The sequence below is a fragment of the Dromiciops gliroides genome, chromosome 6, assembly GCF_019393635.1.
Source record: "Dromiciops gliroides isolate mDroGli1 chromosome 6, mDroGli1.pri, whole genome shotgun sequence".
NCBI classification, from domain to species: Eukaryota; Metazoa; Chordata; class Mammalia; order Microbiotheria; family Microbiotheriidae; genus Dromiciops; species Dromiciops gliroides.
This window is the reverse complement of record NC_057866.1, coordinates 112532905-112555593: the sequence shown is the minus strand read 5'-3', so window position 1 is coordinate 112555593 and position 22689 is coordinate 112532905. Positions and strand designations below refer to the sequence as shown.

General features: G+C 39.4%; 1 protein-coding gene across 1 annotated transcript; it reads left to right on the top strand.

The window, feature by feature from the left end:
• The first annotated feature begins 74 nt into the window (after positions 1-74).
• TLR10 (toll like receptor 10) lies at positions 75-10028 on the top strand. The gene is made up of 2 exons (XM_043969680.1): positions 75-179; positions 7439-10028. The coding sequence occupies exon 2, from the start codon at positions 7499-7501 to the stop codon at positions 9911-9913; it is 2415 nt and encodes an 804-aa protein (XP_043825615.1). The 5' UTR covers positions 75-179; positions 7439-7498; the 3' UTR covers positions 9914-10028.
• Positions 10029-22689: the final 12661 nt, after the last annotated feature.

The window sequence follows — 22689 nt, the reverse complement described above, 5'->3', positions numbered from 1 at the left end:
CAAGAATTCAGCATGTGCATCATGTAGAATACTGCAAATGACCAATAGATGGCTCTCTTTCCCTCAAAGGGCCAAGATTTCATCATAACTCTTGGTAGACTTTTGTTCTGCAGGAGCAAACTGGTCTTATTTTCACATACGGACCTGCTGCTTCTTCTGAGACAGTTGCAAACTTATGGGTAAGAATTCTTCATTTTACTTATTTGTCTACTAACATGGTTCTTAACCTGGGGTCCACAGAGTTCCAAGAGGATCTTTGGATAAATTTCAGGGTTGGGGGTAGGGGGTGACCTATGAATTTGGATGGGAAAAATAATTTCTACTTTTACTTTCACTAATCTTTAACTGGAATTGAGCATTTTCTTTAGAAAATAGACAGCAAACCACAGTTAGACTAAGCTTCACCAGATTGCCAAAGGGGTCCGTGGCACAAAAAAATAGATTAAGAAACCCTGACATAAAGATCTTAAATTGCTCAGGGCTTTCTGAACTGCATAATCTTGGCTCTAAGAGGGAAGAAATGTGAATTTTAAAACAAGATTTTACTATTCACTTTTTTTTCCTCTCATATTGATCCATGAGTGGTAAACTTGGATTTCTTAAAAATCGGTAAACTGAGGATTTCTTTAAAAAAAAAAAGTTCTAGATTAATGTAGGCTTGAATTAGAAACTGATTAAGTCTTAAATTAAATAAAACTTGAAATTAAAGAAATTAAATTTTAAATTAAATTAAGATATTTTACTGTTTTTTAGAAAAGGAAGTCAGAGTTCCGGCATTGGTGGTCAGTTTTACTGGTAGTCTCTCTTCTCTTACTTTTCCTGTTCTTAATTCAAAATTTATCATCATCATCTGTTTAATGCAGCTTTTTGCACTTTGGAACTTATCTGGTGCCATGTGACCCAATTAATATTATGTCTTTGTGCTTTGTTTTTTGGGTTTTTTTTTAAAGGGAGGAAAGCCTGATATTTTTAAAATGATGACTCTGATCTAGCCCATTATAATAGGAAATTAACTCCAGTATTATGAAAGATTATTAATATTTAACCAGGGGTAGACATCTAGTTCTCAAACAGTCTTTTCTCTTGGGAGAGCATGAAATACTCAAATTGAATTATGAGATGCTTATTCACTCCCTATGTTTTATGTTCATATTCATTTGATCCACATTTTGGTCATCTTGGAGGAAATTCCCAGCAAGTAATCTCCTTTTCCTAATACACACTGATAATTCCTCTGTGAATTACAGAGTTAGAGAGACCATGGAGATGTTAAGTGACCTGTCATGGTCATATAGTCAATATGTATCTGTAAGAAAATAATTATTAATAACTGAGATCTCTCTTTCTTAGTCCTTTTTCCACCCCCACCCCCACTCCAGAAAGTCTAGTTCTCCTTCAGAAACTTTATTGAATCTCTTGAGACATACCCAAGGGAACAAAAGGAATGAAGATAGCTTCTTTTGTCTAGATTATTGAAGGACTGATTGGAATAAACTGCACCTAGATAATGGACTTTGCCTTGAACAACTTGAGCAAGGTTTTGTTTTTGTTTTTTGGCATGCTCCCCCCCCCCCCATCCCTAGAGTTCATTTTAATGTAGACCACCTTCAAGTCTTAGCATAATGATGCTAATTAGATTTGTTTGATGTATAATGACCCAATTAGCTTTGATCAATGTATAATGACCCTACTCTATTTTTTTAAAAAGGATAAAAACCCTTGAAAAAACACCATACAGGGACATATGGGGCTTCTGGGGAATCTGAGTCTCCCCTGGTTCTCTGAAACCACTTGGTCTCTGTCTTACTCTCCTCCTCTCTCTTGGATCTCCTTGAGACCATGTGCTCTCTCCCTGGGAGACCACAAGGATCTCTTTGGGGTTTTTCTCCTGCTTAAGCTAACTGGCATGCTGAAGCTCTCTCTGCCTTCTTTACCATGGGGCCTGAGACTGTGAGAAGTTACTGGTCAATCCTTTACTGACTAATATTGATAAATTAACATATACTTACCCAAAATTGGTGTCTAAAGTAATTAATTTTCAACACAACATGTCCAAGGCAGGAGCTGAGCTCAGACATTCCAGGGACTTCCTCCACTATGCCCTACCACATCTATGTTCATATTTATTAAGGTTAGGGGCTGGATCTGTGATTTCACGGATATAGGGAACTTTCCCTATCACTGCAAGTTAGAACCCTCAGAGATTAAATGACTTGTCCAAGGTTACACAGGCAGTTTGTGTCAGAGGAAGGACTTGAATCCAGGTCTTGCTCATTTTTAAGACTAGCTTTCTATACACTATAGGGCAGTTAGGTCGTGCAGTGGTTAGAGTGCTCAACCTGAAATCAGAAAGACCCGAGTTCCAATGTGACCTCAGATACTTACCAGGTGTGTCACTCTGGGCAAGTCACTTAAGTCTGCTTGCCTCAGTTTCCTCATCTGTAAAATGAGCTGGAGAAAAGAAAGGGCAAACCATTCTAGTATCTTTACCAAGACAACCCCAAATTGGGTCACAAAGAGTCTGACACAACTGAACAACAACTCTATACATTACTCCACACTATTCCTCACATTCATATTTATAACTTAATTTTTCTCTAAATGACACCCTTCCAGATGGGCAAAGACCTTTGAAATCTACAACTACACACTGTAGATGCTCAATAATAAATGTTGATGAATAACATCACATCTTGATGATTGCTCTTTCTACAGTAGCTCCTATTATAGAAAACCTAACAATAATAATGCCCTCTATATAACATAGCACTCTGATACTCAGAATGAGGCATCTTTTATTTAAAAAAAAAAAAATCAATGAAACCGATTCTGCCTAATGAGAGATAATGTCAAAACAATCTGTGATGGCAAGAAGCCAGCAAAAACTATAGGGATGATATCTTTAAGGCATATAAATGCCACCATTTAAAAAAAAAAATCTGAGAGGCAACAGAACCTCAGATGAATGAATCATCATGCCTGAACTGAAAAATAAATATCCCATACTTTAACTTTCATTCCTTTTTCATAGCTACCACTCAAGTCTAAAACATTATCTAATCTTCTAACTCTTACATCTAGCACAGCACCTTTTGAATATAACAGTCAACTAATAAATATTTGCAAAATGACATTAGATTGAATTAAACTGTTCTCTTAGCTCTTTGTCTTCTGCCTTTCTAAATTTTTTCTGCATGTGGCTGCCAAATTAATCTTCCAAACATACTACTTCAATCAGGTTCCTCCTCCTTGCTCAAAAGTCAGACTACAAAAGCTCAAAATATGTCTTTATGGAAACTGAGATTGTTATTATACCTGAGTCTCTAAGAATGTGAGTGTAGCCTGGCTTGAGTACTCCTGGGATGTGCTTGCTAAATCCAAAGAATGGGCACCTGAAACCAAAAGTCATCAGAAAAATTGCTGAAGTTTGTAGCTAATAAGCTGTCAATGAGGTAGTAGAGATATTATCTCATTGGTGTTTTCAACACACCATCTCCTATCTGCATTCTTTCTCACACACAGCCTGTCCCCCCTCCTCCATGACTGGAATTTACTTTGCCTCCTATATTCCCTAGCTTCCTCAAGACTCAGGTCAGGAGTCTCTAATTGAACTCTAATCCATTTCAATAGTTTCTTTCTGTTCTCCCTAGCTATTAATGTGCTCTCTCTCCTTCCCCCCCCTCTCTCCCCTCCCCCCCCCAACTATCTGGTGTTTACTTCTCTGTGTGTATGTTGCATGATCCTAAACAAAATGAAAGCTTCTTCTTCTTTTTTTTTTTTGCTGGGCAATGGGGGTTAAGTGACTTGCCCAGGATCACACAGCTAATAAATGTCAAGTGTCTGAGGCCAGATTTGAACTCAGGTCCTTCTGAATCCAGGGCCGGTGTTCTATCCACTGCGCCACCCAGCTGCCCCCAAATGAAAGCTTCTTGAGAATGGATACCAACTTTTCTTTTGTCTCTGTATCCCCAAACACCTAGCACAATGCTATGCACATAGAAGTTTAGTTAATGTTTGGATTGAATTTATTGATGGATCATGCATGTGGGGACAGGACTAGGCTGATAGCTGATTTGAGTGTAACCAGTGTGATGTCTCCCCAAAGACATTTGCAGAGACCGAATTAGGAAGAATCCAATGACATCCTGTAAGGGGGAGGGGAAAAGATGTACATTTTGCCTTCTTAAAATGGCCTAAATTTTGGTTTAAGAACTAGTCACATTGGTAAACTCTTTGATGAGTTTGGATGTTTTTCCTCTAAAAACATTTTTATTTTCTGTGGCTGGTCCAGTCCATCCTTTCAGAGGAACAGAGCAATGGAAAAATATTTAAACCTAATATAAGCCATGGGAGGGGCAAGGTAACTAATCATAACTAGAGCATGAGATTCCAGGAGCCAAATTTCTCTATCTCCCTGAAATTAGCCTTGGGCATCCCAAATGAGTCACCCCTCCTCCAGTAACTGCCCTCCTCAAAACCACCCCAGGCATGTAAGCCTCCAGCACCACACCCAGCCCACACCCTGCTCAGCCAGGATGTGCACTAAGGGCCTCAGAAAAGCTGGAGCTTCCTTGGGGGCTGCCTGCCCTGGGGGCGCCAATGAATTCCCTTGGTGTGTGTGTGAGCATGGCCAGCCTGAGTTTCAGGAGGACAAAAAAGGATTATATAGCCTGGGGAGCAGACAGTGAAAAGGACATTATGGAGACAGAGAAGTGAAGAGAGATGGCTAGGAGGTCAGTTGATAATGAAAGCCCATCAGGGTCAAGTTCACAGGTCATATTTCTTGCTTATTTATACATTTATCTCTAAGTTTATTCAGTTAAATAAACTCTTTTTTGTTAAATTGAAAGAGACTTTTTAATCTTTTTCCTTATCAGGCTGGGAGAGGCAGTAGCAGAGGGAAAGCCTCCCAATTTGCTCTTCCCATATTAAATTAAAAGCAGTCAGATAGCCAGCTAATTTGAGTTATAAAAGTTCACAGATTAGGGCCCAGTTAATATAATTTTTACATGAATGGTGACCGTGGCAGGACTTACAGGCCAGTTATAATTTTTTAGCTGTTTATAATTTTTCAGATAGCTTACAGATACAAATTTCTCAGATTAGCTAAGCAAGTTAATAATATATTTTTACAGAACAGAACAGCTCTTCCAGTGGGTATGAATAAGACTTTATTTTCTCTTTCCTTTTATGTTCCAGAAACTTTTAGGTGGAGCAGTTAAGTTGGTGTCCCTTTGTTATAAATTGGGCTTTTCCTGTGAAAGATGAAATCCCTTAACAATGAACTATTGGTTAGAAAAAAAAATTAGTAAAAGGAGTGAAGAACAAAGACTGAGGACCCAGAGTGAGCTGAGGGTAGTCTTTGAGGAAGCTGCAGTGGGGAAATTCCAAACTTAAACTTCTACCCATAAAGGCATTGTGATGTCATGTCAGTTCATGGCAAATTTTTGTATCTGTTGTCTATGGTTTTACTCTGTCTTTGTAGCCTGCTAACTTTATGTCATCTGTTACCAACAATGGACCTAGCTTTGCTGTTTGTTTTCTTACCCCAAACTCAAGCTTTAAAAACCACTTTTATGTCTCTGTCTCTTTTTCTTTCCAGCCTCACCTCATTTCATTAGGGGTCTGTCATACTCATTTGCAGTTTTCTTTGGTTACCTGATCCTCCATGCTTGTTAGATCTCTTTTTTTCATTCTTAAGCTTTTTTACCCACCTTATTCATCTGAATTTAGTGGAGAGCTGACAAGGAAGCCACTTTGGTCTCCTTCAATACCAATCCCTCTTTCATAGGATCATAGATTTTGAGCTTGAGAAAGCATATAGTCCAACCCCCTCATTTTCTGGCCTTAGAGATTGCAAAAGCTTGTTAAAATCTATGTTTCTATCTGAGCCCATTAGCATGATTTAATGTTGGATATGGAATCAAGAAACTGGGGCCCAAAGAATTGAACTGACTTGTCCAAAATCACAGAGCTAGTGATGTCAGGAAAACAGGTTGAATGAAGTCATGTCCTGTAACTACAAATTGAGTGCTCTTTCTTGTGATCAATTGAGATAAGTCCTTTGGCTATCCTTACTTCATTATTCAGTATTTTCTGAGAATCTTCCTTTCTTTTTGATCTGTATTCTTAGAGCATGGATCACACCTACCTTTTTGATGAACTTTATGAAATCTCTTTTCCTAAAGTCCAGGGACTATGTCTAACTATTCCCCTCTCTGGCTGTCAAGGCTCTATGATGAATATAACTTTTTCCAAGGTACCAGTTCCTCTACTCCAATCATTCAATAAGCTCTCTTTCTTTGAAGTTGATGTCATCTGATGGTTCCAATCCTTGTCTCCACCATTCCACCACTGACTTTTGGCTTTTGTGACCCAGATAATTCCCAACTGTAGGTTTAGCCTGACCTTCTGCCATCTCTGCTACTGTTCCTGAATAATAGAGCAGTGAGTACCAGAGGAAATAGCAACCCCTTGCTCACTTGATCCACTACAATTGTACTGTATCCTGCACCTTGCACAATCCCTGACACAAAGTAGGTACTTAATAAACACTGGTTGATTCACTGATTGACTTCAGTAAGACCCACATTGCTTCATGACAATGTTTTCATTCATTCCTTATTTTTTCCTTATCAGATTTTCCTACAGTAATTGTCTCCAACATTCTTGTTTTCTGCTGCCTCCAACTCTAGCCCTAACTCTCTGTACTCTCAGCAAATCTCATCTCCTACTTTACCAAGAATATTAAAGCCATCCAATGGGAGCCCTTTCATTTCTTTTCCTCCTCATCTCAAAGTCTCCATCTTCCCTCTGGCCTTAGAGATTGCAAAACTTTGCTAAAATCAATGCTTCCATCTGGGTCCTTGATGCCCTAGGACCCTTCAGCATGGTTTAATATTGAACTTGGAATCAGAAAGATGTGTATTCTAATACCACTAACTTTGTGAAGATGGACAAGTCACTCAACTTTTAACTAGACAGTCAATTAGCATTTATTCAGCATTTACTATATGCCAGGTAATGTGCTAAGTGCTGTGTGGGTTCTCTTCCCATGATCCTTCACTACTTTTTTCCATTTCAGAAAAAAACTAGCATCTACGCCAACCTCACAGCCTGTCCCTCATGCCTGGAATGCTTTGCTGCCTAGCCTCTACCTCTTGACATCCGGGACTTAATTCACAACTCACATTTAACACTACCTTCTGCAGGAGGCCTTCCCTACCTCTCCTCACCCTCTGCCCCCAAACTCCCAGTCACATGAGTCTCCTTTAAGATTACCAGTCTTCTGCTCTGTATGTGTCTTGGGTGCACTTGTTTACATGTCTCCCCCGTCAGCATAGAAACTCCTTGAAGGTTCAGTCTATTCTTGTGTTCTATCTTTCTACGAGATGTAATTAGCCAAATAGCCAGCTAATGTTACAAATTGTTTTTCTAGGCTTTGATTCATCCTCATCTGTGACTTGAGAGAACCAGTGATAGCAATCAGAAGACTATAATGGGAATCATCAGAAACATTTACATTCTGTATTGTATTGATCTGCCTGTGCTATGTGGGGCTCTGCTACTGCCTGAAGAGAACGAATTAACTGCCAACTGTTCTCAGGACTATCTTAAAAATGCTTTGATGGATATGTCACCCCAAACTACCACAATGGATCTATCCAACAAATTCACGTGTCAGCCTCAGAACTTGGACCTTAGTCCTTTCTCTAAGCTCAGAGTTTTAATTCTCTCTCATAACAGAATCCATCACCTGGATATGAGCATCTTCCAGTTCAATAAGGAGTTAGAATACTTAGATTTGTCTTACAATAACCTGAAGAATATTTCTTGTTATTCACTTCTGGCCCTCAAACATTTAGATCTTTCTTTTAATGACTTTAACAATATTCCCATTTGTCAAGAGTTTGGTAGCATGTCACAACTGGAATTTTTAGGATTGAGCGGAGCACAGATACAAAAGTCAGATTTGCAGAAAGCGGCTCATTTGCACCTAAGCACTGTCTTCCTGGGCTTAAAGCACCTTTCTTTTTATGAGGAAGGCAGCTTACTCCTCTTAAACACCGAAAGACTTCATGTAGTCTTTCCAGAGAATGCTGAATATAGGGTTATTTTGCGTGATGGAATCCAGACTTCAAAAATCTTGGAAATGACCAATATCACTATGGATCAATTTACAAGCCATGAAAGTCAGAAGAATCCTCTTTTGGAGAGCCCCAAATACTCTAAAACTTCTCATCTGTTACTCAATAATGTAGATGGACCCTGGCAGGAGTTTTCCCAAACATTGCAGTTTGTTTGGCACTCATCAATTCAACAATTACAAATACAAAATTTGACCATTGGTGCCCAAAGTAAATTTAAACTCAAACCATTTAACTACTCTAATACCTCGATGAAAGCCCTAAAGATAGAGCATGTGACTGTTAAGATATTTTCCTTCCGACAGGATACCATCTACTTGTTCTTTACCAACATGGACATTGAAAACTTGACAATATCAGGTGGGGGGATGCCACATGTACTTTTTCCTCCTTATCCCACGAAATTTCAGCACTTGAATTTTGCCAACAATGCCTTAACAGATGAGTTATTTACAAACAATCCTCAGTTGCCATATTTGAAAACATTCATTTTGCAAAGGAACAAATTAGATACACTTTCCACAGTGTGTTCCTTTGCTAACAAAACATCCTTGGTACACTTAGATCTAAGTCAGAATCAACTACAGTATGCTGATGGAGAAGATTGCTACTGGCCAGAAACCCTCAGTATCATGAATTTGTCATCCAATAAATTTATTGGCTCTGTTTTCAAATGCATACCGAAGAGCATCCAAGTACTTGATCTGAATGATAATGACATTAGAACCATCCCCAGAGAAATTTCAAGTCTGAAAGCTTTACGGGAGCTAAATATTGCATCCAATTCTCTAACTGATCTTCCTGGGTGTGGTCATTTCCAAAGGCTTTCTGTGCTGAATATTGAAATGAATTCTATTATTAGCCCATCTCTTGATTTCTTCCAGACTTGTCAGGAAGTGCAATCACTAAAAGCAGGAGGCAACCCATTCAGATGTACCTGTGATTTAAGAAACTTCATCAACCTAGAAAAAAAATCCCAGGGCTTGATGATTGGATGGCCAGATGCATATACCTGTGAATATCCTCCAGACCTAAAGGGATTTCTATTAGGAAATGTTGATCTGCCAGAATTATCCTGTAATACACCTCTCTTGATTGCTGTCATTCTGATAGTTGCATTAATTTGGACAGTTGTCATAGCATTTCTCTGCATCCGCTTTGATTTGCTCTGGTACCTGAGGATGATAGCCCAGTGGACACAGACCCAGCATAGAGTTAGGCATGTGCCTCTAGAAGAACTCAAAAGAACAATCCAATTTCATGCTTTCATTTCATACAGTGAAGGGGATTCTCTCTGGGTAAAGAATGAGCTGATACCAAACCTAGAGAAAGAAGATAGGTCCATATCAATTTGTCTCCATGAGAGACACTTCATTCCTGGCAAGAGTATTGTTGAAAATATTATAAACTGTATTGAGAAAAGCTACAAATCTATCTTTGTCTTGTCCCCTAACTTTGTTCAGAGTGAATGGTGCCATTATGAACTTTACTTTGCTCATCACAAACTATTTCATGAAGGTTCTAATAATTTAATTCTCATATTACTGGAAGCAATTCCCCAGTACAGCATTCCTACCAGGTATCATAAGTTAAAAGATCTCATGGCACAAAGAACCTATTTGGAATGGCCCAAGGAGAAGAATAAACATGGACTTTTCTGGGCTAACCTTAGGGCTGCCATTAACATTAATTTATCAGAATCTGGAAAGATGAACAAATCACAGCCAATTTCAGAGTTACCAGAAGAGTCAAAAGCATCTTCATGAAAGAGAAAAAAGTCAACAGCTTGAAAAGTCAAATTGGCCAAATGGAAAAGGAGGTACAAAAGCTCTCTGATGAAAATAATTGCCTAAGAATTAGGATTGAACAAATGGAAGCCAGTGACTTTATGAGAAACCAAGACACAATAAAGCAAATCCAAATGAATAAAAAAAATAGAGGGTAATGTGAAATGCCTTCTGGGAAAAACTGCTGACCTGGAAAATAGGTCCAGGAGAGATCATTTGAAAATTATTGGTCTACCTGAAAACCATGATCAAGGAAAGATCTTAGACATCATCTTCCAAGATATTCTCAGGGAAAATTGCCCTGAAATTCTAGAAGAAGAAGCTAAAATAGAAATTGAAAGAATCCACCAATCACCTCCAGAAAGAGATCCCCAAAGGAAAACTCCTAGTAATATTATAGCCAAATTTCAGAGCTCTCAGGTCAAGGAGAAAATATTGCAAGCTACCAAAAAGAAAGAATTCAAGTACTGTGGAGCCCCAGTCAGGCTAGCACAAGATCTAGCAGCTTCTACATTAAAGGACCGGAAGGAATGGAATATGATATTCCAAAGGGCAAAGGAAATGGGATTACAACCAAGAATCACCTACCCAGCAAAATTCAGCATAATCTTTCAGGGGAAAAATGGGACTTTAATGAAAAAGAAGACTTTCAGATATTTATGATGAAAAGACCTGAACTCAATGGCAAATTTGACTTTCAAATACAAGATCCTAGAGAACCATAAAAAATTGGAGCTGGGGGACATACCTGGGGTTGTACAGTGGGTGACTGTCTTGTGTCTGAGGCTGGGTTTTGGCTGGGATCCCCCTGGGTCCAGGAGTGATGCTTTGTCCACTGTGTCACTTAGCTAGGTGATGATATCTTTAGGGTTAAATTGAGGGGTGAAGGGAATTCACTGGGGGAGGGGGAAGGGCAAAGGTGAAATCCTACGTGAAAGAAACAGGAAAAGGCTTATGGAGTGGGGGAAGAGATGGGAGAGAAGCAGGGCAGTAAATGAATTTTACACTCATCAGAAAAGTCTCAGACCTTAAACTCATCAGAGCTGCCTCAAGGAGGGACTAACAGACACACCCAACTGGGTGGAGTAATCTGTTTAATCTGGGCAGTAAATGAGCCTAACACTCATCAGAATTGGCTCAAAGACCTCAATCTCATAAGAATTGGCTCAAGGAGGAAACTCACTCAATTGGGTGGAGTAATCTTTCTAACCCTGCAGGAAAATAGGAGGGGAAGGGGATAAAGAGGGAGGGACAAAAGAAGGAAGGGCAGAGTGGGGGAGGGGACAGACAGAAGCAAATACCTTTGGAAGAGTGATAGGATGAAAGAAGATGGATAATAGAATAAATATCATGGGGAAGGGAATAGGATGGAAGGAAAACAGTTAACAATAGTAATCATGAAAAAGAGAATGGGGGAAAATTGTACAAAAAATATTTATAGCAACTCTTGGTGGAGGCTAAGAATTGAGAATCAAGGGAATGTCCATTAATTGAGGAATGATGGAAAAAGCTGTGCTATATTTTTGTAGTGAAGTGGTCTTGTGCTACAGGAAATGACAAACAGGATGATCCCAGAAAAACCTAGAAAGACTAATGAACGTTTATGTATAGTGAAGTGAGCAGAATGGGAGGACATTGTGCGTAATGACAGCAGTATTGTTCAATGAGCAATTGTGAATGACTTAACTACTCTCAGCAATGCAATGATTCAAGACAATCCCAAGGAACTAATGAGGAAGCTTACTATGCACCCCTATAGAAAGAACTGACAAAAAGAACACTTGTGGATTGTACATATATAACCTGGTTGTGATCTTGTGGAGGGAGGAGGAAAGGGAAGGAGGGAGGGAGAAAAAATTTGGAACTCTATATCTTATGAAAATGAATGTTGAAAACTACCCTTACATGTAACTGGAAAATAAAATAAATGTTTGTTGCTAAAATATTAATAAATGAATGAATGAATGAATGAATGAATAAAAGAAAAGACAAGAATGGGGGCAGCTAGGTGGTACAGTGGATAGAGCACTGGCCCTGGAGTCAAGAGGACCTGAGTTCAAATCTGACCTTGGACACTTACTAGTTGTATGACCCTGGGTAAGACAATAACTCCAATTGCCTCCCCCAAAAGAGAAAAAAATAAAGCAACTGGTCATCATTAGGAAGTTGGAGAACATCATAAAAGAAAAAGGAGGAAAGAAATTTACTTTGCTAGGACATCATAAAATTAAAAACCCTGTATATGTCATGTTTTTTCCAGAGGAGGAAGTTAAGCACTTGGAGAGTGTTTAAGCTTTATCAGGCTTAAGTTAAGTGTGATGATTAAAAAGGTTCAAGAGACATAGTGTCTGGATAATTTTAATCATTTTATTAATAAGGCCTGCAAGTTTATTAATAAAAGGATGGTTATCTGGAAAACTCTTAGACCAAAGACAATCAAAGAGACCTAGAAATCACCTAGTCTGACAGCTTCATTTTACAAGGCAGGAAACTGAGGCCCAGAGATAGAAAGTGACTTGCCCAAGGTCACAAGCAAAAACACTTGGGCTTTAAACACAAATGCCAAGTCTTCTAGTTCTTAAGTCCAATGCTCTTTCTTTTGGCTTTGCTGTTGATTTTTTTTAACTTTGTATCTCTAGCCCTCTTTTTGCCCTGGGTAGTTAGTTGCTTATTTCTGTAGTAGTAAGAACAAGCAAAATTGCCTAATACTCTAAAAAGGGAAAGTAGATGACTGGGTGGTGTAATTCTATCCTCTTTCCTTATTGTTTCACATCCTGTCAGAATCCATTTCCCATGGGGGTGGAAGAGGAGAAGCTTGCCTTATCCCTCACCCCAGAAACCATAAATTGGTGCTCTCGTGGCAGATAAAGCATATGTCCTGTTTAATCAAGCCTAAGTTTGGGTTTGTTTGAAGATGCCTGTTTTATGTGCATTCTTCCTTGACCCTTGGTAAACCAGTATCTACTCTGAGCCATATGTGTTCAGGCTTGGAAATGACCTTGTGAGTTTGAAAGGTTCTGAGCTACTGAGTCCTTTGGGCTGTAGCTGACTGGCAGCAAGGGGAGGTGTCCCCAGCAACTACACCAGCACTCTTAGAGAAAATGACAGGCCTATTTTGCCAGAAAATAGAGGAAGAATTATTTGGACAGTGCAGAAGCAAGGTGAAATGTAAAATACCTAATTCATAGTCCCACAAACTGATTCATGTTTAGATGAGATGTCTCCTGATAAATTGTAATAATAATTGTAAATTAAATGATAAATATGGTAATGTTTTACATAAACATACATGTATAACCCATATCTGTTTGCTGCCTCAGGGAAGGGGGAAGGAAGGGAGAGAAAGAGGGATAAAAATTGGAACCCCAAACTATAAATAAAAATGTTTATTATTTTAAAAATAATAATTGTAAGTTAAGTAAGTTAAGAATCCTGTTTTAAGTCATTCTGTTAATGTGTTTTTCAGTATTTCTTTTGGGTATGGGAAATAAATATGTGTTGCATAGGAAACAGGGACCACACTTGTGATTTCATTAGTATAGGAAACTTCCAGATGAAGGAAACTGTTTCTATCAATGCAAGTCCACATGCTCTCTGAAACATAATGTCTTAAATAATAGCCTAGAACACTTAGAGATTAAGTGATTTACCCAAGGTTACACAGCTGGGATGTATCAAATGCTAGACTTGAACTAAGGTTTTCCTGGCATCAAGTCTGACTCTCTATTCACTAACCCATGCTGCCTTTCATCTGCCTCATATCTTAATTATATTGTACATTGAGTATTTTTCTATGCTTTCCTTTGGAAAGACTCTAGAGATGAGCTACAACCTAAACTTTAAGTAAATTTGTCCTTGGGGTGCCAGGGTTAAGGTTTTATGAACTGAAGCATATAAGAAAAGGGAATCTAGCCCCATCTTATTAGAGGACAGACTTTCCCCTGACTGAACATGGTCCAAATCACATTCCTGGGTTCAGAGTTTAAATGAGAGAAAGAAATAAGGGCAGTGCCCAACCTCTTGGGTCCAGAAGTAGTTTCTAATGTTTTACACACACACATACACAAACATGTGTGTATATGTAGATAGATAAAGAATTCTAGAAATCATATGAGAATCTATATATACAGATACCTACATCTGCACACACATATACATATATGTGTGTTTGTATATATAAGCTTTATTGTATGGGTTGATGAAAGAAGTCATTAGCATGGGAATATTAAGGGGGCAATTGTCTAAATCCGGGAAAGATACCAACCCTTTCATTCAATGTTGTTTTTTTTTTTAAAGCACTGGAGATCTAAAGAAAGGCAAAAGAGATTCCCTGTTCTGAAGGAGCTCCCGGTCTAATTGGGACTACAACATGCAAATAACTACATACAAACAAGATGCATAAAGGATAAATTAGAAACAATCAACAGATGGGAAGGCATTAGACTTAAGGGAAGGGGACTGGAAAAGGCTTCCACCTATATGTCGTCATTACTGACTTTACCATATGCATATTAGCAGTAACAGAAGGGGCTAACCCTTGACATCATCTCCTATTTTCTCTTCTTTTAATTCAGTTTCTGGTGAGAAAATGACCCTTGCTCTAGCCAAGGTCAAAGCTTTCACATGAACCCTTGTTGTCATCTGCATAAACACACACACATATGCCTCCATCCCTAATCTCTTTCCTAGCTCTATCACTAGCTGCTTGATAAATTTCTCCACTTGGATGTGCCATAGGTATCTCAAACTCAGTATCTCAAAAATGCAGCCCTACCTCCAGCCTTCCCTAATTCTGTTAAGGGAACCACCATCTTCTAATCAACCGACCAACAAGCATTTATTAAGTACCTACTATGTGCTGAGCATTGTACAAGGCGTTGCAGATCCAACAAGAAAAAGGAAAAAATCCCTGTCCTCAAAGAGATTGTATTCTGTGATGGGAGACAACATAGGCATAAGTAAGTATATACAAATACACACCAAGGAGGTTATTAGCAGCTGGGGGCATCAGGTCAGTCAGTAAAGTCTTATTTTATTTTTTTATTTTTAGTCAGGCAATTGGGTTTAAGTGACTTGCCCAGGGTCACACAGCTAGTAAGTGTTAAGTGTCTGAGGCCGGATCTGAACTCAGGTACTCCTGAATCCAGGGCTAGTGCTCCATCCACTGCTGCCCTCAATAAAGTCTAATTAAGCATTTGCTGTGTGCCAAGCAGCATGCCCAATGGTGGGAATACAAAGAAATGCAAAAACACTGTCCCTGACTTCCAGAAGCTCACATTCTGGGAAGAAGGGGAATTATGCAAATAACTATTCCACACAAGAAGAGATGGAGGTCATCTTAGAGGGAAGGCTGGAAAGGCTTCATATAGAAAATGGTTCTTGAGCTGTGTTTTGTAAGAACAGGGGAGAAAGAACTACATCCCAGTGATGGGGATAGCCAGTAGAAAGGCACAAATGGAATGTTACATGTGAAGGACAAAGGAAGATAAGTTTGACTGGCCCAGAGAATGTGTGAGAGGAAGTAATTTAGAGTACAACTGGACCAGGTTGGGACCAGGTTATAATGGACTATAAGTACTAAAGTAGTTTATATTTGATCCTAAAACCAATAGAAAGACATTGGAGTTTACTTAGGGAGAGAGAGATAGATCATACCCGGGCATTAGGAAAATCCCTGTGGTAGTTGTGTGGACCATTGGAAGGGAAGAAATAAAGCCCTACGGAAGAGAGTTCAGGTGAAGCCTATTATGTTAGTCTAGGAGAGCTGTGATGAAGGCCTGAACTAAGTTAGTAGCTATGGAAATAGAGAGGAAGGAATGACTGTGAGTGATGTAGAAATAAAGTGAAAAGATTTGGCAGTTTGGAATGAGGGTGATTAAGGAGCCAAGGAAAATGCCAAGGTTATGAACCTGGGATTCACTGTGAATCTTTCAGTGAAGGATGGTTGTGCTCATCACAGAAATAGAGAAGTTAAGAAGAAGGGTGGGTTTAGTAGATGGGGAGGGAGGGAGAAAGAACTCATGAATTGTGTTTTGGGCATGTTGAGTGTGAGATGCCTCTAAGCACCCAGAATGTCCAATGGGCAGTTGGTGATAAGGGCCAGAGCTTAGGATAGTTGGATGTATAGACTGGGAACTATTTGCTTAGAGATGATCACTGAAACCATAGGAATTGATGAGGTTATTAGATGAGAGAGGGACTCAGGATGGGCTATTGAGATATAACCATGATTAAAGGACATGCCATGAATGAATATCTAACAAAGAAGACCAAGAAGAAGCAGTCAGATGGGTAGGAGGAAAAGTAGGAAAAAACAGTTTCAGTAAAACCCAGAGGGGAAAGAGTATCCTAGAGGGGATGGTGTTCAACACTGTCAAATATGATTGAAAAGTTAAGAATAATTAGAATTAGGAAAAGGACATTAGCTATGACAATTAAGAGACCACTTGTAATTTTTGAGAGTAATTTTAGTTCAGTGATGAGGTCAGAAGCCAGATGGCAAAGGGTTGAGAAACTAGCAAAAGGAGAAGTGTGTACAGACAGCTATTTTGGGGAATTTGGCTGTGAGAGCAGAGTACTTGCCACATAATGATCAGATAAATACTTGTTGACTGACTGAAAGAGAGGAGAGATATGGGTTGATTGCTAGTAAGAATGGTAGGATCTAGGGGCAGCTAGGTGGCACGGTGGATAGAGCACCAGCCCTGAAGTCAGGAGGACCTGAGTTCAAATTCAGCCTCAGACACTTAATGCTTACTACCAGGTATGTGACCCTGGGCAAGTCACTTAACCCCAATTGCGTCACCAAAAAAAAAAAAAAAAAAGAATGGTAGGGTCTACTGAGGGTTTTTTAAATAATGATCTAGGAGACTTGGGAGTATAGGCAGCAGGGAAGGAAGTAGACATAAAAAGCCTGAAGATTATATAGAGGAGATGATTGTGAGGGCATCATGCAAGACAAGATGGGAGCATAGGGCATTAAGTATATTATTAAAGCTTTGGTCTTATCTAAAATAAGGCTTACTTCCTTACCAGAGATGGAATTAAAGCAAGAGAGAATGTCAAATGAGGTCAAGGGGTCTGCTGGGTTCACAACCTTCTCAGAGTCACACTCAAGAGGTCCTTTCCTTCATTCCTCCCTAGTCAACTTTTGTCAGTTCTACTACCAGTAAACTCTCTGGTTCACAAATCTTCAGGGGCTCCCAACTACCTATAAGATAAAATACAAATCCCTTAGCATAGACTATAAAGCCCTCCACAACATGGCTCCAATCTACCTTTCCAGACTTATTCTACACTACTTCCCCTAACATACTTGGCATTTCGGCCAAAATCGCCTACTAGCTCTTCCTCAAACTTGGCACTTGCAGACTTCACATAGCCTCAACGCACATCTCTGGAAGCACTTCTTTCTCACTTTTTAGGAGAGAATCTTTAGTTTTCTTTAAGACTCAACTCAGAAGCCACTTCCTACATGAAGTTGCTCCTGGTTCTCCCATTGCTATTGTTCCTTCCCTCCTAAAATTACTCTGAACTTACTTTTGTACATCGTGGGTTCCCAAACTTGTTTGTTCATGGTGCAGGATACTTTGTTAGAGGAATTATGGCACACTAAATGTTTAAGTTGGCAGTGCTATAAAAAAGACAGGCTATTCAAGCATGCATAGTTTCCTTCCCTTTAGAGCCCCTTTTATTGAATTATTTAAGATGTTCAATATCTGCCATGTTTTGAGGTTAAGTATGTGCAATAGGCAAGTTTCATTTGTTTTATAAATAATGTACTTAACATATATTTGATGTGAAAGTAAAATTTGTATTTAGCAAAATTATTTCTATGTTCTTTTATCTGCAATAACATCAAATCCAGTTTCACAGTATGCCTAGTCAAACCACTCTTGTACTTGTTACATCTCTCTCCTCTTGTACCCCTATGAAGAATACAAGCTCCTTGAAGTCAGAAACTTTTTTTATTTTGTCTACTCCTAACATCTAGCCCAGTGCATTTCACCTAGTAGGCACTCAATAAGTTCTTGTCAGATTGAATTGGACTAGAAGATCTCTAATGTTCCTTTGACCTCTGAAATTCTCTGATTCTACAACCCCTATGCACCAAGAACAAAACCACATTACAGCCAAAACCTAATCTAACATGGTTACCTTAAAAACCTAAGTTAGTTCAAGCAGATCAACTAGATTTCTGTCTCTTTGTAGATCTCCTATTGGGTGGGGAAAAAATGTCTTCAGATAACGAAAATAGAACTCATACCCTATAGGAAAGTAACGGCATTGAAGCATGCCTTCCTGTCAGATGACTTCTCGAATTCTTAGGCTGGATGGTTCCTACTTCCTCCAAATTAAGCTCTCTTTGAAACCACCATTTTCTGTTCTACATTGGAACTTTCAAAACATTTGTAACTGCAATCCTCTGGTATTTCAAACTCAAAAAATTATTTTTTTACTAAGTTTTAATAGGAAGTCTCTTTTAAAAGGTCTCTATTTTCTTTCTTTTTTTGTTTTTTGGTGAGGCAATTGGGGTTAAGTGACTTGCCCAGGGTCACACAGCTAGTAAGTGTCAAGTGTCTGAGCCAGATTTGAACTCAGGTCCTCCTGAATCCAGGGCTGATGCTTTATCCACTGCACCGCCTAGCTGCCCCGGTCTCTATTTTCTATTAAATGTAACAGAATTGGGGGCAGCTAGAGCACCAGCCCTGGAGTCAGGAGGACCTGAGTTACACTTGACCCTTACTAGCTGTGTGACCCTAGGCAAGTCACTTAAGCTCACAAAAATAAAATAAATGTAACAATGAAAGGTATTAGTCCACCCATCACACCCTCAAGTCAGGAAACCAAAGTCAAGGTCATTCAGTATTTAGGGTCAATTCTCAGAAATCACAAGAGAATAGGAATGTTCAGATAAAACTGAGGTTGTTCCTAACCTTTCCCGCCCTTCCACTCTTCTACCGAAGTGGCATTAACATTGGATGTGAAGGGCTGGGAGGGGTGGGAATCCTATATAATTCTTGCCTTTGGAGGCTGAAACAATGAGCTAAAATCTGCGCTTGCCACGTTTCAGAAAAACAATTGAATTTCCATTTTATCCATCCCAGCTTCCACTTTGCCTAAAATTTGTGGGTAATGAGTGCCACCTTGTGGTAGCTCTAGCAACTAGCTTTCCTGAACAATTGTGGCCCTCGAAAAAAGGAGTAATTCACTCATCCGAGAGTAAAACCAGATGGTCATTGTACTAGGCCCTAAAAGTCAACAAGCTTAACCTTTCTTCTCCTCACAATGGAAACAGATTAGAGAATTATAGGCCCTCCACCAAGGATGCCTTCTTTCAGTCCTTTGAAGTTAACTAATAAGCTTAGCAACTGCCTCCGCTAAAAATTGTCACAGTCCAAAAGGATCTATTTCACCTTTGTATTGTGTCCCAAGAAAGTTATCGTGGCCTATACTTTGCAAGTGGTTGTACTCGAAGACAGACTATATAAACTGTAATAGAATTATAATCTCTGAGAGTTGAAGGGGGCTTTCCCACTATTTGGTCTAACTTCCTCACTTTACTGATCTGGAAACTATGGCCCAGAATGACTAAGTGACTTGCTTAAGACAAGGGTGGTTGACAAGAATATCCAAATAATCTGCAGGTTTCAGGAAACTCCCTCCACTATGGAAGATTGTGGCTTGTCAGTAACTTTATTAAATAAGTATTAGGGGAGTACTAAAGATACTTCTAGGTTTAGTGGCTTCTGGGCTAACAAGTGTCACAGCTAGAATTTGAATCCTGGTCTGGCTGATGGATCCAGGCCCAGTGCTCTCTCCATTTTCCCAAGTCACCCAAACTGACCAAATAATAGGGTGTGCCAAAAGTCTGAGCAGAGTTCAAAGCTATTATAATCTAACTGATGTTTTTGTTCATTTATATCTGACTCTACATGACCCTTCGAGCAAAGTCCATGGAATTTTCTTGGGAAAGATACGGGAGTGGTTAGCCATTTCCTTCTCCAGTGTGCCCCATTTTACAGATGAGGAAATGAGGCAAATATTTGTCTTGGGTCACACAGCTAGTAAGTGTCTGCAGCCAAATTTGAACTCAGATCTTCCTGCCTCCATGCCCATTGCTCTATCCACCACACCCCCTAGCTTCCCATTACAGCCGACTACCCTGTATATAAACTAGACAAATAAAATGTTTATAGGCAGTAACAGATGTGGCAAGTATTTGTATGCAGGGACAGAGTCCATGAAAAACAGCATTTTCTCAGGGGGTAGGAATTGGAGAATGATCACATCTCTTTCAGCTTTCCTGAGGAGCAAAGCATTTTATGCACAACATTGCTTACCAAGCCAAGCCAGGACCTCCTCAGAGAGAAGAGTCCAGAATAAAAAGGAGGGCATAGTTCCAAGCACAAGAATGGTGTCAAATACCAGACTTTCCCCTTCCCCACTAACTACCCCCAGACTCAAGATGGATCAAAGGATTATTTTGTCCCTATCTCTCACTGACCCAGGTAGTTGGGGTGATCCCCTGGGGCTAAGGAAAGTAGCAATCACATGAGCCTGTGCACTCAAATGTCTTGTTCTGGAGCCAGGATATACTTGGCTCAAGTAACACCCACATTATTTTTCTGGTGCTATAAAAGAATAGCTATTAGACACAGTGAAAGTGAGAGGGCTGAAGGGACAAGGAATTGTTCTTGCAGACTAATGAGTGAATAGAGAAATAAAACCATTTTTGGTGTACCGTGATTGGGAAAAACGACCAAGCCCAAACACTTAAAAACAAGTTAAACCAACAAATCATTCAGCAGGATTTTCAGCCCCCTTTCTCACTCCCCCTCCCCCACCCCACTCCTGATATTGACTTCCTTGCCATCCTTTAATTGTTCAGAGCTGTAACAGGAGGCCAATCAGGCAGAGAAGCCTTGGGAAGTATTGTGATGCGGTGGAAAGCTAGAGGTAGAGGTGGAGGACTTGGGTTTAAATTCCAAGTAGTAAGAACTCCTTTGTTTGATCTTGGTCAAACCACTTAACCTCAGTTTCCTCATTTATAAAATGGATAATAATAGCACCTACTTCTCAAGGTTGTTGAGAGGATAAAATGAGATATTAGTTGTAAAGAGCTTGGCCAACCTTCAAGCATTATATAAATGCTAGCTACTATTATTAGCCTCTCAATGTCTCAGTTTCCTCATCTGTAAAATGAGGGAGTGGATGACCTCTAAAATCTCTTCCAACTCTAAATTTATAATCATATGATCCTTTTTTTTTTTTTTTTAGTGAGGCAATTGGGGTTAAGTGACTTGCCCAGGGTCACACAGCTAGTAAGTGTTAAGTGTCTGAGGCCGGATTTGAACTCAGGTACTCCTGACTCCAGGACTGGTGCTTTATCCACTGCGCCACCTAGCCGCCCCTCATATGATCCTTTTGCATTAGAGGGGCATCAGGGTATGTGGAAGAAGAGGATATTTGTGTAAAAACAAAAAACCAAAACAAACTTCCTTCTTTGTGTGAAAGACCTTGGGTTAAAATTGGCTTTATATTGCATAAGACCCTAGCGTTCTATACAAGGTATGTAGAAGTTAGATTAGAAAATTTTGAATATAACAGTATTTTCTCCTTCAGAATGTTAAATTTGAAACTGTGTATGTATCCAAAAGTGCTTCTTTCAACAAGTAGAAAATTTGTTTTCTATTCTATCGTAAAATTTTTGGTTTGTATCCTATTCTATTAAAACAAATGAAAATAGAAATATATAATGAAAATAGAAAATAGAAAATAGAATTTATTTCCTCTATTTTGCTGCAAAATGTGTGAATATTTCCCAAGGTTCTGTCCTAGGCTTTTTCTCTTCTTTTTTTTTTTTTGGCAGGCAATGAGGGTTAAGTGATTTGCCCAAGTTCACACAGCTAGTAAGTGGCAAGTGTCTGAGGCTGAATTTGAACATAGGTCCTCCTTTATCCACTGCACCACCCAGCTGTCCTCTTCCCCTCTTCTTTCTTTCTTTCTTTCTTTCTTTCTTTCTTTCTTTCTTTCTTTCTTTCTTTCTTTCTTTCTTTCTTTCTTTCTTTCTTTCTTTCTTTCTTTCTTTCTTTCTTTCTTTCTTTCTTCTTTTTTTTGTGAGGCAATGAGGGTTATGTGACTTACCCAGGGTCACAGAGCCAGTAAGTATCAAGTGTCTGAGGTCAGATTTGAACTCACGTACTCCTGAATCCAGGGCCGGTGCTTTATTCCCCTCTTCTTTCTATGCCAGGAATTCCTAACTTGGGTTCTCCGGACCCTTATAAAGCCTGTAGATAGAGTTCATGGAGTTCATCAACTCAAATAGGAAAAAAGAATACATATTTATTTTCCCTTTACTTTGGTTTCCTTTGTATTTTTTTCCTACGTATTTTGTTTTATGCATTTGAAAAAACATTATTAGGGGCAGCTAGGTGGCGCAGGGGATAAAGCACTGGCCTTGGATTCAGGAGGACCTGAGTTCAAATTCAGCCTCAGACACTTGACACTAGCTGTGTGACCCTGGGCAAGTCACTTAACCCTCATTGCCCCACAAAACAAAAAACCAAAATATCATTTTGAGAAGGGACCCATGGATTCTACTGAACTGCCAAAGGTATCCATGAGACAAAAGAAGGTTAAGTAGTCCTGCTCTGTGTATTATCAGTGATCTCAGCTGCTCCCACCAATTCTTATCATCTCTGTGCAGACCTGCATCACCAGCTGTCTGGTAGTTTTAGCCACCTGGATGCTCC

Bases quoted from the DNA above. Each gene is read 5' to 3' on its own strand.
- TLR10 (XM_043969680.1), top strand. From the start codon at position 7,499: ATGGGAATCATCAGAAACATTTACATTCTGTATTGTATTGATCTGCCT.